The 12675-nt window shown below is 48.2% G+C and overlaps 1 protein-coding gene across 1 annotated transcript; it reads left to right on the top strand.

Annotated features, from left to right (window-relative positions):
* The first annotated feature begins 2052 nt into the window (after nucleotides 1-2052).
* Nucleotides 2053-8983, top strand: Cd207 (CD207 molecule). The gene is made up of 6 exons (XM_052174116.1): nucleotides 2053-2152; nucleotides 2244-2354; nucleotides 4092-4466; nucleotides 5416-5567; nucleotides 7441-7559; nucleotides 8337-8983. The coding sequence occupies exons 1-6, from the start codon at nucleotides 2071-2073 to the stop codon at nucleotides 8485-8487; spliced, it is 990 nt and encodes a 329-aa protein (XP_052030076.1). The 5' UTR covers nucleotides 2053-2070; the 3' UTR covers nucleotides 8488-8983.
* Nucleotides 8984-12675: the final 3692 nt, after the last annotated feature.

Genomic DNA, 12675 nt, shown 5'->3' with positions numbered 1-12675 from the left:
CCTTCCATCCATCCATCCATCTATCCATTCAACTATCCATCCTTCCATCCATCCATCCATCCATCCATCCATCCATCCATCCACCCACCCACCCATCCATCCATCCACCCACCCATCCATCCATCCATCCACCCACCCATCCATCCATCCACCCACCCACCCATCCATCCATCCATCCATCCACCCATCCATCCATCTATCCTTCCATCATCCATCCATCCATCCATCCATCCATCCATCTATCCATTCAACTATCCATCCTTACATCATCCATCTATCCACCCATCCATCCATCTATCCATTCAACTATCCATCCTTCCATCCATCCATCCATCCATCCATCCATCCATCCATCTATCCATTCAACTATCCATTCTTCCATCCATCCATCCATCCATCCATCCATCCACCCACCCATCCATCCATCCATCCACCCACCCATCCATCCATCCATCCACCCACCCATCCATCCACCCACCCATCCATCCACCCATCCATCCATCCATCCACCCATCTATCCATCCACCCATCCATCCATCCATCCATCCATCCATCCATCCACCCTTTCATCCAATTATCTGTGCCAGTTCTTTCATCTTCTCCCTGTTCTTCTTTCCTTTTCATCCTTCTCTCTTTCCTACCTTCTGAGGAATATTTGTCTAGAATCTGCTTTCTACCAAAGTTCTTAGATACAGCAGGACTCTTCAAAACAAAATACTTCTCAGGAGAAAGCTTACTCATTCGCTAAGTTCCCTCTGAACCCTGAGTATGCTCTACCTAAGGAATTCTGTTTATGATTCCAGAGAGGAGTAAAAAGTGACAAGGGGAGGAGAGATAAATATCTGGATCAACTGCTGCTGAGCCACCCTACTTTACATGAGATACCCAAGCTGCAGGAAGCATCAAGGAGAAGTGAAGCCTCAGACTTAACGATGTGAGTCCCTGTGTTTCATTTTATAAGGTTCTAACATCTGAGATCATATGAAAACATTCTATTGCAGTGGTCTCCCTGCTTCTAGACTCTTGTATCCCAGTCAATCTTCCTCACCATGGTTCTTTTGTATACATGTTCACATATGTATGTACACACGTGTGTGCATACTTTAGAGGCCAGAGGTCAATGTCCAGTGGCTTCCTCGATCACTTTCTACCTTATCCTTTGAATTAGGGTCCCTCACTGAACACAGAGACACTCTTTGCCGGTCTGGTTAGATGCTCTCCGCAGATGCGCTTGTCTTTGTCTCCGTTGCCTGGTAGGACAGGTGCCAGCTGACATACCTGGCATTAACATGGGTGATAGAGATCTGAAAGGCTTGTGCTTATATGGCAAGCACTTGACTGACTGACGATCTCCCTTTCCCTCAGAGTGCTCTTTCTTGTCCTCAAGTCCCTGCCTGAACTCACAAGAAGGAGATAAAACTCCTTAAGATGCTTCAAAAGGACTCTCATCACCTGATGCCAGATGGTTCTTTAGACCCTTGCCCACGTATCACACACGTATACAGGACCAGAGCTATCTACAGGTCCCCTGGCGCCCTATTAGCCTCATTCCCCACACCCCAGAGTGCCCACCCCTCAGCCAGCTCCCCCACCACTCTGCCCCCTGTATGTGCTCTGACAGTGCATACTCATCCACTGCCATGCTCCCCATCTTGTACTGTAGTTTACTTGCTCAGGCTGCTTTTCCCTGTCAGGTTGCAAGCTGCTGAGAGAGAAGACTGAGACGTTCCTGTCTGGGGTCCTGGGCTGAGCTCTTAGAAGACACTCAATGTGCATTTGTAGGGTGGGTAGATAGATGATGGATGGATGATAGATGAAGATCTCTTTACAAGGATAGAAGAGCCTTTGGATAAGATGATTAAAATGTCTATGTACCAGGGAAGAAGTCAGGTGGCTTCCTCGTCAAAGCCCAAATCTTGGTAGACAGGATGAAGCTGCGGCCTCTGCCAGGCAAATCATCTAAGCCAAGAACAGGGAACTTGGGCACGACAAAATGACCTGCTTCTTGATTCATTTCCTGTTTCTTTCTGGATAAAAAGGTCCTTGGGAGACAGGCGCTGAGAAGTTCCCATGCCGGAGGTGGAGATGAAGGAGGAGGCTCCTGACGCGCACTTCACAGTGGACAAACAGAACATCTCTCTCTGGCCTCGAGGCAAGTGCCAGCTACTGCACCGTGCCCACTTGGTGCTCATGCCCACCGCTGCTCTTCACAGATCCTTAACAGACCCCCTTGTCCCTTCCAGAGCCTCCTCCCAAGCAAGATCCAGTTCTAAGGAAGCCTCTCTGCATCTGCGTGGCCTTCTCCTGTCTGGCAGTGGTGCTGGTCGCCTCTATTGTGCTTCAGGCTGTTTTCTGTAAGTCAACCGGTCCCTGGGGATCCAAAACCGTTTGCTACAGTCCTTGGTGTCTCCGGTCTATGACATTTTAGGAACTTTCCTGATGTTTCTAGAAGCTGGCCTGCTATCCCTTCCATCCTGGGTTCTAGGAGGATCTTATCACCTGCATTAGAAAATGTCTGTTCTTACCGGGCCGTGGTGGCGCACACCCATAATCCCAGCACTCTGGGAGGCAGAGGCAGGCGGATTTCTGAGTTTGAGGCCAGCCTGGTCTACAGAGTGAGTTCCAGGACAGCCAGGGCTACACAGAGAAGCCCTGTCACTCACAGCTCCCAGACTGTTGGGTTCAAAGCCTTGTGACTAGCTCCCAGCATGGAGCTTGACATCTCCTGACCTAACTAGGTACTTCCTAGGTACTTCCTAGGTACTTCCTAGGTACTTCCTAGGTACTTCCTAGGTACTTCCTAGGTACTAGTTCTGTACTGGGCCAAGTTAGCAAACCCCCCAGTCTCTGCACTCCTTTGTCCAGGCAAAAAGTATGTCCATACTTGGAGCCTTCTTAATCCTCTTCTAGAAGCTTCTTGGCCCTTGCTGTGGTCATACCTTCCTTCCTTCTGCTCTCGAGAACACAGGAAAAAATGTCTTCTCTTTTCATAACCTACATGCATGGTCTCAGATTCTTAGCCCCACCCTTCCTGGACATCACTGGCCTTGATCTTATCCTAGACTTGTCTCTTCTCTTGTCTCCCACCTCTCTCTTTTTGTTTGGGTCAGGGTCTCACTATGTAGCCCTGTCTGGCTTGGAACTCGGTAGATCAGGCCTGCCTGGAACTCGCTGAGGTTCACTCACCTCTGCCTCCTGAGTGCTGGGAGTAAAGGTGTGAGCCACCAGGCTCTTCTAGCACTTTCTTCTCATAGGACTCTTATTTAAAAAAAACAATTTATTTTATTTTATATATGTATGTGAGTGTCTTGCTTACCTGTTTGTGTACCACATGCCCTGGTGCCCTAAGAGTGAAGAGCGCATTGGGCATTCCTAGAACTGAAGTTATAGTCAGTAGAGAGCTGCCGTATATGCTGGGAAGTAAACCCAGGTATTCTGCAAGGATAAGTGTTCTTCCTGCTGAGTCATCTTCTGTCCCATAGGACTCCTTTGACAGTTATTGATTAGTTATTGACAGTTATTAGTTAGATCATAGGTTCCTGAGCCTATGAACTTAGTAGAGCATGAAAGATAGGGCCAAGGAAGGGCAGAAAGAGCTTCATGCCCCTCCTGTATGCTCCAGAGTCTGCATGCATATGGCCCCACTCGTGGCCATAAAGCAGGCTGTGGGCAGACAAGGGAGGGGTGTACTTCCCTAGCTGGTGGTGGGGTCTTTGATGGGAGATGTCTGGGAACTAACTCATAGACTGAGAGGGGACTCAGAGATGGAGTGATGAGGGGGTGACTAAAGGAGCCCCTTCTTACCAAGTTCACCCAGATTACACTAAGGAATTTCAGGGCTAAGCTCTCCCTCTGCTTCTTCATGAGGCTCTTGGTATCCTTGCTGCCTGTGCCAGCCAGCATTCCTGATGCATGGTAGCACCTAATGCACGCTTGCTGTATGTTAATGAGTGGATGGAGAGTAGGTGGCAGCTCCCTGGATTGTCTTGGTCCTTTATGAAGCGCGATCCTGCAGCTTCTTCCTTTGGGCAACACTCTACCTCCATGGCTTAGGAACCCCTCAGCTGACCCCTTAACTGTCTCAAATACAGATCCCAGGCTGATGGGCAAAATATTGGATGTGAAGAGTGATGCCCAGATGTTGAAAGGTCGCGTGGACAACATCAGCACCCTGGGCTCTGATCTTAAGACTGAAAGAGGCCGTGTGGATGGTGCTGAAGCGCAGATGCGGATAGTGAACGCCAGCCTCAACAGGGTGCGTTCTCAAATCCTGTATTTGGAAACCAGCATGAAGCTAACCCAGGATCAGCTCCAGCTATTAACAATGAGCTGGGGAGAGGTTGACAATCTCAATGCCAAAATCCCAGAGCTGCAAAGAGATCTGGATAAAGCCAGCGCCTTGAACGAAAAGGTCCGAGGACTACAGTACAGCTTGGAGAAGGTCAACAAGCTACTCAAGGGGCAGAGTAAGTGAGTGAGGCCAGCCTATAGGCTGACCCGTGGCCGCAAGCCCCGACCTGTCCTGGGCAGTAGTTTGGGTTGCTACACTAGGGTGCAGAACGTAGATGCATTGGGAGTCTAGTCTGTCCTGGCATTCTGTATGGCCTGAAAATAGCCACATATTTGGTTTTGAGTGAGTGATTTTATTAAATATATAGCGAGCTAAAAATAAAAGAATAGACAAGAGATGGATGGATAAATGATTGATAGACACAGAGAGACAGATAGATAGGTGTTAGATTGATATAGTAAAACATCAAATTGGGCATTAAAAACCTCCAGCAGAAATCACCTGGGGAAGGCCCACTGGGGCCTCTGATGGATTTTCTGAAAGAGAGTCCCTGAGGAGCAGAGGACCCCTTAGGGTGAGGCTTCCAGGTAAAACAACAAACAGCAGCTGGAAGGTGATGTCATCAAATCAGAGCTTACAACCATCTCGCAGAAACTGACTAGGGAGCTAAGTCAGTCAGCTGGAGTTCCAGGTCGCGCTTTCTCTCCATGGCTGGACCGTTCTGTCCTCTTTGTTCCTTGTCACAGAGCCAGGGGCCAGCCTGTCTCCAGCAAAGTGGGAAGCTTCTCACTGAGCTCACATGGGGACATTTTACTAATGTAACGACTGTCACACCTGGCTTGTACCCTGCTGAATCCCACGATGCTCATTACTGTGAGCCAGGGCCCGGGGTGATAGTCCCCATGTTCCTGTCATAGCTCCCTTCCCTGCCACTGCCCCTGTCCAGCCTCAGAGGCTCTATCCACAAGTCTCAGACTTTTAGGGTTACAATGATAGGGCCCTAGTCCCTGACACTGGGAGTTCAAGGACCCTAGGGCCTGTCCCCAGGATCCCATTCAACACCCATCCCACCAGAACAAAGCAGAACCCAGAGCACCGCAGTTACTGCAGCCTCTGTTTTCCAGGTGACATTTTGGAGATGGTGGCTCAAGGCTGGAGGTACTTCGAGGGTAACTTCTATTACTTTTCACGCATCACAAAGACCTGGTATAGTGCGGAGCAGTTCTGTGTTTCTAGGGAAGCCCACCTGACCTCAGTGTCCTCAGAATCAGAACAAGTGAGTCCAAGCATCTGGCTCTGGGAAGGGGTGTGTCAGCGAGGCTGGGCAGGAGTTTGCTGCACTAACAACAATTTCTTAACTGTGCGTGACCTAATGTGTGTTGTGGGGGTGTGTGAATGTATGTGTGTGTGTGTGGGGTGGTTGCAGTGCATATGTGGAGGCCACAGGAGGATAGCAAATGTCTGTTCTGTCACTTTGTTACATCCCCACATTCCCCGCGTACTGGCTAATGGACTAACACGTTCCAGGGATCTTCTGTCTCTGCTGGGGTTGTGGTTGCTGGGATTTGAAGTCACAACCTCATTCTCATGCAGCAAGTACTCCTACCCACTTAGTCATTTTCTTACCATCCCCTACCCCTCAGAGTTTATTTCTCACGTATACTATACATCTTGCAAGGGAAGGCAGAGGTCTGCTCTATGTGGGTATCAGGGCCTAAGCCAAAGGAGGCTTTATTTTAACACACAAAGTTGTTGAAGCAAGGGGACACAACAAGCAAGGGGACACAGCAAGCTTCACTGGCCTCTAAAGCTTTAATGTAATTTCTGCTCACATGTCCCTAGGGAGAGCCCATCACATAATCTGCTCGCTTCAAAGAGAGCCAGCAGAGGGCGCTCATTCCACATGGCAGAGACTAGAAATCCCCGTGACTAAGACACTTAATAAGCCTCCACCCCTGTTAAAAGTGGGGTACAGAGCTAAACAAAGAATTCTCACATGAAGAACTTAGGATGGCTGAGAAGCACCTCAAGAAATGTTCAACATCATTAATCATTAGGGAAATGGAAATCAAAACAACCTCACACCAGCCAGAATGGTTAAGGTCAAAAACTCAGGAGACAGCAGGTGTTGGCGAGGATGTGGAGAAAGAGGAACACTCCTCCACTGCTGGTGGGATTGCAAGATGGTGCAACCACTTTGGAAATCAGTCTGGCGGTTCCTCAGAAATCTGGGCATGACACTTCCGGAGGACCCTGCTATACCACTCCTGGGCATATACCCTGGCATGCAATAAGGACACATGCTCCACTATGTTCATAGCAGCCCTATTTGTAGTAGCCAGAAGCTAGAAAGAACCCAGGTGTCCTTCAACGGAGGAATGGATACAAAAAATGAGGTATATTTACACAATGGAGTACTATTCAGCCATTAGAAACAATGAATTCATGAAATTCGTAGGCAAGCACATTTTCAAACAGAAAAAAAAGTCTCCACCCCAGTGATCAGACTGTAGAGCAAGCTTACTAATCCAAGAGACAGAGAAGTGAACAGACGAAGGCCCAGGGCCTGTTCTAGCTGAGTGTCACAGTCTGTCATCAAGCTTGTCCTGGGGCCTTAGGGGAATTTCCCAGGCCTTACTTTAAGTGAATTGATGAAATGGTACCTGCCTGGGGGTATAATGGAGGTCTTCTAGTGTCTGGCACAATTAAGGGCTCACGTAATTTAGGTATTACGTTTAGGCAATTCCCTGATTTCCCTTGTCTGTAGCTCAGCTGAACCTCCTGGTCTCAGGATAACTCAGGATCGGTTCTTACTTTCCATCCTTTGGCCCCAGACTTCAAAGTGCAGGGACTGCAGGCATCTGCTGCTGTGCCTGGCAGGCTGAGTCTCCCATGTCCTCCAGCCCCTCACTAGGAAACACAAGTCCCAAGTTTATTAGCGGATAAACTAAGAGCAGCCAGGAATGGGAAGTGGGCTCTGGGCCAGGGAGGGCTCTGAGAAAAGAGGCTGCACGTGTGAGTCTGCAGCTCTCCTGGGACATCATCAGGTTGAGGGCAGCTGCTGGGTACCAAGGAAGAGTACCTAGCAGGGATACCCAGAGGGGTGGTGGAGGCTGGGCCTCTGCTCACTTAGTCTGTGTTCCCCACAGGAGTTTCTCTACAAGGCAGCAGGTGGAATTCCACACTGGATTGGACTTACCAAGGCAGGGAGTGAAGGGAACTGGTACTGGGTGGACCAGACGCCATTCAACAAGGAACAAAGCAAGAGGTGAGTGAGTTTGCTGTGCCCTCCTTCCCGGCCTGACTTGCTCCACGGTGAGTTCCCATGAACGCAGGGCTCTGCTTTGTCCTTATCCTCACACAGCAGCGGCACTACTGGAGCAGAGTGGAGCTAACTGACTCTGGGACCAGTTAGAGACCTCCATGTCTTATGGGGTTTGACAGCAAACAGGGGTGAGGATCTGACCCCAGTCCAGGCCTATGCAGTATGGATTCATGAGAGCCTTGAGAGATGCAGGCCAGGGGCACAGCAGGAGGCTTAGAGTGGAAAGATACTTCAACTCTTAGGTCTTCTTAGGTTTGGGAGCAAAACCTTGCCAGGTTGTCAGCGAGGATGTAACCTGGGGTTAAAATAACTCATCAAAAGTTTTATTTATTTATTTTATTGTGTGTGTACATGATGGATGTGTCACATGTGTGTAAGGGTCAGAGGATAACTTGTCCAGGTCTGTTCTTCCCTACTGTGTGGTTTCTGGGGATCAGACTCACGTTATCAGCTTTGCTGGCAGGTAGTCTAACCCACTGAGCCCTCTTGCTGGCCTCTGAAATAATTGATTTTTAAAGACACCGTCTCATGTATCTCACGGTGCCTTGGAAAGTTGCTTTGCAGCCTAGGTGGACCTTGAACTTCTGACATCCTGCCCCTACCTCCTGAGTGCTTGGTGCCATCACGCCCAGCCTATCTGGCGCTGTGGATAGGACTTCATCCTACACAGGCATCCTGTCAGGTACACAGAGTGTCTTTCTTTCTTTTCTCACTTGATAGGTTCTGGATTCCAGGTGAACCCAACAACACAGGGAACAATGAGCACTGTGCCAATCTCAGGGTGTATGCCCTGAAGTGCTGGAATGATTCTTCCTGTGACAATATGTTTTTTTTCATCTGCAAAAGGCCCTACATCCAAACAATCCAGTGACAGGCCTGGTCTGAACTCAGCATCTGTGGGGAACAGGGCCTCAGCCGAAGAGATGTTTCTCTGCCTGCAGAGATGTTTCTCTGCCTGAAGAGATGTTTCTCTGCCTGAGGCTCTGACACTGCGCTGCACTTTGTGTATTTCTTGCTTGAAAATTGTGCCAAACACGGCCTGGGGTCCTTCGATCCTGCTGGCGAGTCTCTACCCCTGAAGGCCTTGGAGGAGGGAGCTTGGGTTAAATGGGCAAGTCCTTGTTGCCCAGGTAAGGCAAGTCAGCACCCCAAACATTTTGCTTAGATTTTTCCTGATCCTTCTAAGAAGCCTTGACTGACTTTATAAAAGCTACTTTCAAATGTGGCCAGTATTTGAGGAGACAGACATGCCCAAATTTAACCATGATACAATTTATACAACATGTATTAGAACACTTCGTGGTACTCTCAAAATATGTAAATATGTTGTTTTTATGTGCCTATTGAAAATAAATATAAAGACTGACTATTTCTTGGTGTGTGTGTGTGTGTCCGCAGGGTCCAGAAGAAGGTGTCTAATCCCCTAGTTGGAGTTACATATGTTTATGAACAACCTAATATTGTTGCTGGCATCCAAACTCTGGTCTTCTGACAGAGTAGTATGTGCTCTTAACTGCTGAGCCATCTCTTCAGTCCTGTAGATTTAAATTATAAGACAAAAGAACAAAGTATAAAAAAGTAAACAGGAAGGCTGGAGGTGTGGCTCACTGGGTAAACTGATCTAGCACTGGTGACCCTGAGGCTAATCTGCAGGACCACAGGTGTTTTAGTGCCTAGATGTGATCCCAGTACTGAGGAGATGGATGCAGGAGAATCACCAGTTCAAGGTTATCCTCAGCTCCATAGTGAGTCTGAGGCCAGCCTGGTATAGAAGATCCTGTCTTGAGAGAGGAGGCAGTTTGCTTCAAGACAGCCAAGCAATTCTTCCTGTGTTGCTATGAGGCTCTCTCTAGTTGAAACCATAATTCCAATATGTGTGTTTAGGAGCACTGGATGGCGTGTTGGCTGAATCCCATGGGGACAACAGTTCTTGGTCACCCTGTCCTTGCCATGTTCTATCACCTCTTTATCGACTTTCTTGGAAGCCTGGATCCCATTTTCCTTGAACGAGCTAATCCAGTGCGGTTCAGGGCTGGCAGGTCCTCTCCTTTGTTTGAACTGCCTGGCTAAGCTCCCCTCCCTCCTGCCACCAGGCCAGCATATGCCCAGGCCACCACAGTCATCTCAGCCTCCTACATCTCCCCTCCATTGTGTCCTCTCTTGCTATGACGTCCTTGTCTACTTTAAACACCTCTTGGATTAAAGCTTTCTTTGGAGTGCTTGTTTTCATTCCCAGTGACACCGTGAACTGAAAAGAACATGCAATCTCGGGGTACACCCAGATAGAGGGGGAGAGGGAGAAGGAAGGAGAGGGGGAGGGGGAGGGGGAAGGGGAAGGAGGGTGAGGGAGAGGGAGAAGGAGAGAGAGAAGAAGAAGAAGATGATGATGAAAAAGAAGAAGAAGAAGAAGAAGAAGAAGAAGAAAAGAAGAAAAAGAAGAAGAAGAAGAAGAAGAAGAAGAAGAAGAAGAAGAAGAAGAAGAAAAGAAGAAGAAGAAGAAGAAGAAGAAGAAGAAGAAGAAGAAGAAGAAGAAGAAGAAGAAGAAGAAGAAGAAGAAGAAGAAGAAGAAGAAGAAGAAGAAGAAAAGAAGGCTGGAGAGATGGCTCAGCAGGTAACAGCACTGACTGTTCTTCCAATTGTCCTGAGTTCAAATCCCAGCACCTACATGATGGCTCACAACCACCTGTAAAGAGATCTGATGCCTGCTTCTGGTGTGTCTGAAGACAGCTACTTAGATATAATAAACAAACAAACAAACAAATGCATCTTAAAAAAAAGAAAAGAAGAAAAGCAGTCTGACTCTGGAAAAGCCAACAGCTACAGTCAGGGCAGTTTATATTCAGTTGTTATATGTGAGTGAAATAGGGTAAGGTTTGATAAGTTTCTTCGGGGGGTTTCTGTGTAGCAAGACTTCTGTCCTCTAGCCCTCTTCCCAGGGGATCCTTCCTGAGGTCCCCATTCTTTGCAAAGACTAAGTGTCTAGATATAAGCCAGAATCTCAGCCAGAGACAAAGGCCTGAAAATAGAGGCCACCAGTGGGGCATCAGGGAGATTGCAGGAAACACAAACTGACTTCCATTGAAGATCTCAGCAGAGAGAGAGAGAGAGAGAGAGAGAGAGAGAGAGAGAGAGAGAGAGAGAGAGAGACCCCCTTTGAGAGCCATCACCAGGGCACTGCTGAGGGAGAAGAGGGAGCACAGAGGCTATAAGCTCTTTTTCTTTCCCACATGGTCTTTATATTTCGTCCTGGAACTAACTATGTAGATCAGGCTGGCCTTGAACCTACAGAGACCAGCCTGTCTCTGCTTCTGCCTCTCGAATGCTCGGACTAAAAAAATGTGCCACCACACCAGGCTATAGGTTTATGTTTAGGACCAGGGCATCTTTTATCCTCCCAGAACCCCAAAGATTGAGGTCCCTTGCTCTTACCAGTAGGTCCCACCCCACCATGTGATCAGAGCTGTCTTCCACCCAGTGACTAAAGAAACTCCCTTTTGTGCTAGGCATCCATCTTGCTGCCGGTTGGCCTTTTTGTCTCTGACCTAAATTCCTGGAGGATAGAATCCCTGCCACCCTGACTCCTTGACCCCTATCCAGCTGTGACATGACCACCTGCTTGTTATCCTATGATATGTCTAACTGCTAAATTTTGGGTTCTGTAACCTGCTTAAGCAGATATTCAAGGACTATTTCAAGGCCACCTTGACCACTTAGTCTCTGTCAAGCAGAACAGCATTTTGGCTTGTGCAACTCGCTTGAGTGCACACTCAGGGACCTCTTGAGGTTTTTGCTTTTAAAAGTCCTTCCTTCACCTACCCCTATGTGGCATGTCTCTGACCAGGTTATGGACTGCAGCCCATTTGGGGTGTACTGTGTGAAGGTGGTCTCTGTAATTCAGTGGTTGATTGGTGTACTGGCTTAGATCTGAGTCCTGGCCAGATTCTGGGATGACCAATTCTGGTGCCTCATCACCTGCCTCAGCATTTTGTAAGCCCTCTTCCTCCCTGCCTGCTAACAGACTGGTTTGGAGAAGAGCTGCTGCCCAATAGCTAACTAAGCAGGGAAGGAGAGAAGGAACTTTTGGGCTGAGAGAGGGTCTCTAAGAGCAGAACTAGAGGTGAGCAGATTCACCACCTGGACAGCGAGGTGGTTGGACATACCAGGACTGAGAGATGTAAAGAGCTAGCCACGTGGCGGGTCATGGGCTTCAAGAATAAAATCAGTTAGATGAGCTAGGTAGTAGTCCAAGCTAAGTGCCTACGCTTTTTATAAATATTAGTAAGTCTCTGTGTTGTTATTTAACTTCTGACAGGCCTAGAACGCCCTTCTATACGGCACAGCTGGCAGTTTTAATAAACATGGCTAATTAAAATGTGAAGTTAACCTGAGAGTCTTTTCCCAGTGATCCCAGATAATATTTGGAGGCCCCAGTAAGATGCAGGAAGAATCCAGACTCAGGGCTGGTCCTAGCAGGGGTAAGTACCACACTCTGAGGCCCTGGAGGTGAACAGCTCTAGTGAGGGACAAACACATTTAAAGATTAGGGGCCCAGGAGGGGAGCCCCAGTCTGTGACCACCACCAATTTACAAAATGGAAACACAACTAAAGTAACAATTTCTGGCTGACATACTCCTGAAACAGGGCTGATCAGTGGGTCATTCAGGATGTCTGGATATTTGGAGAGATATAGTGGAAATCTGAAGAATTGTAGATCCAGTCTCCAGGGACAGAGTAGGAGACCTGTTTTGAAGTGCTTATAATTTTTGTTGCAGAAATGGGGGTCAGACTGACACAGCTAAGTCCCCTAGAATTACTTCACAGCACTTTAAGGACTTCTTCGAGGGGTCTCTGGAGCTAAGATGTCACCTATAAAGCTCTTCACTCTCTGTGAACTAGAATGGGCCACTTCTGATGTGGGATGGCCAGATGTAGCGTCATATGACCCTAAAACGGCAAGGAGTCTGGCCAGTGGTTACAGGGAACGCTGGATACCCCACCTTACACTGACTGCTGCAGCCTCCTCCCTGGCTGAAATGTTGTGCCCTTAAACAAGGCTCC

This window comes from Apodemus sylvaticus, chromosome 2, assembly GCF_947179515.1.
Source record: "Apodemus sylvaticus chromosome 2, mApoSyl1.1, whole genome shotgun sequence".
Lineage (NCBI taxonomy): Eukaryota > Metazoa > Chordata > Mammalia > Rodentia > Muridae > Apodemus > Apodemus sylvaticus.
This window is presented reverse-complemented; position numbering and strand designations above follow the sequence as displayed.

What these genes read in the sequence shown, in the direction of transcription:
- Cd207 (XM_052174116.1), top strand. Translation starts at nt 2,071, where the DNA reads ATGCCGGAGGTGGAGATGAAGGAGGAGGCTCCTGACGCGCACTTCACA. An exon ending in CATCTCTCTCTGGCCTCGAG is followed by an intron (nt 2,153 to 2,243) that starts GCAAGTGCCAGC and finishes TGTCCCTTCCAG; the next exon opens with AGCCTCCTCCCAAGCAAGAT. An exon ending in AACAAGGAACAAAGCAAGAG is followed by an intron (nt 7,560 to 8,336) that starts GTGAGTGAGTTT and finishes CTCACTTGATAG; the next exon opens with GTTCTGGATTCCAGGTGAAC.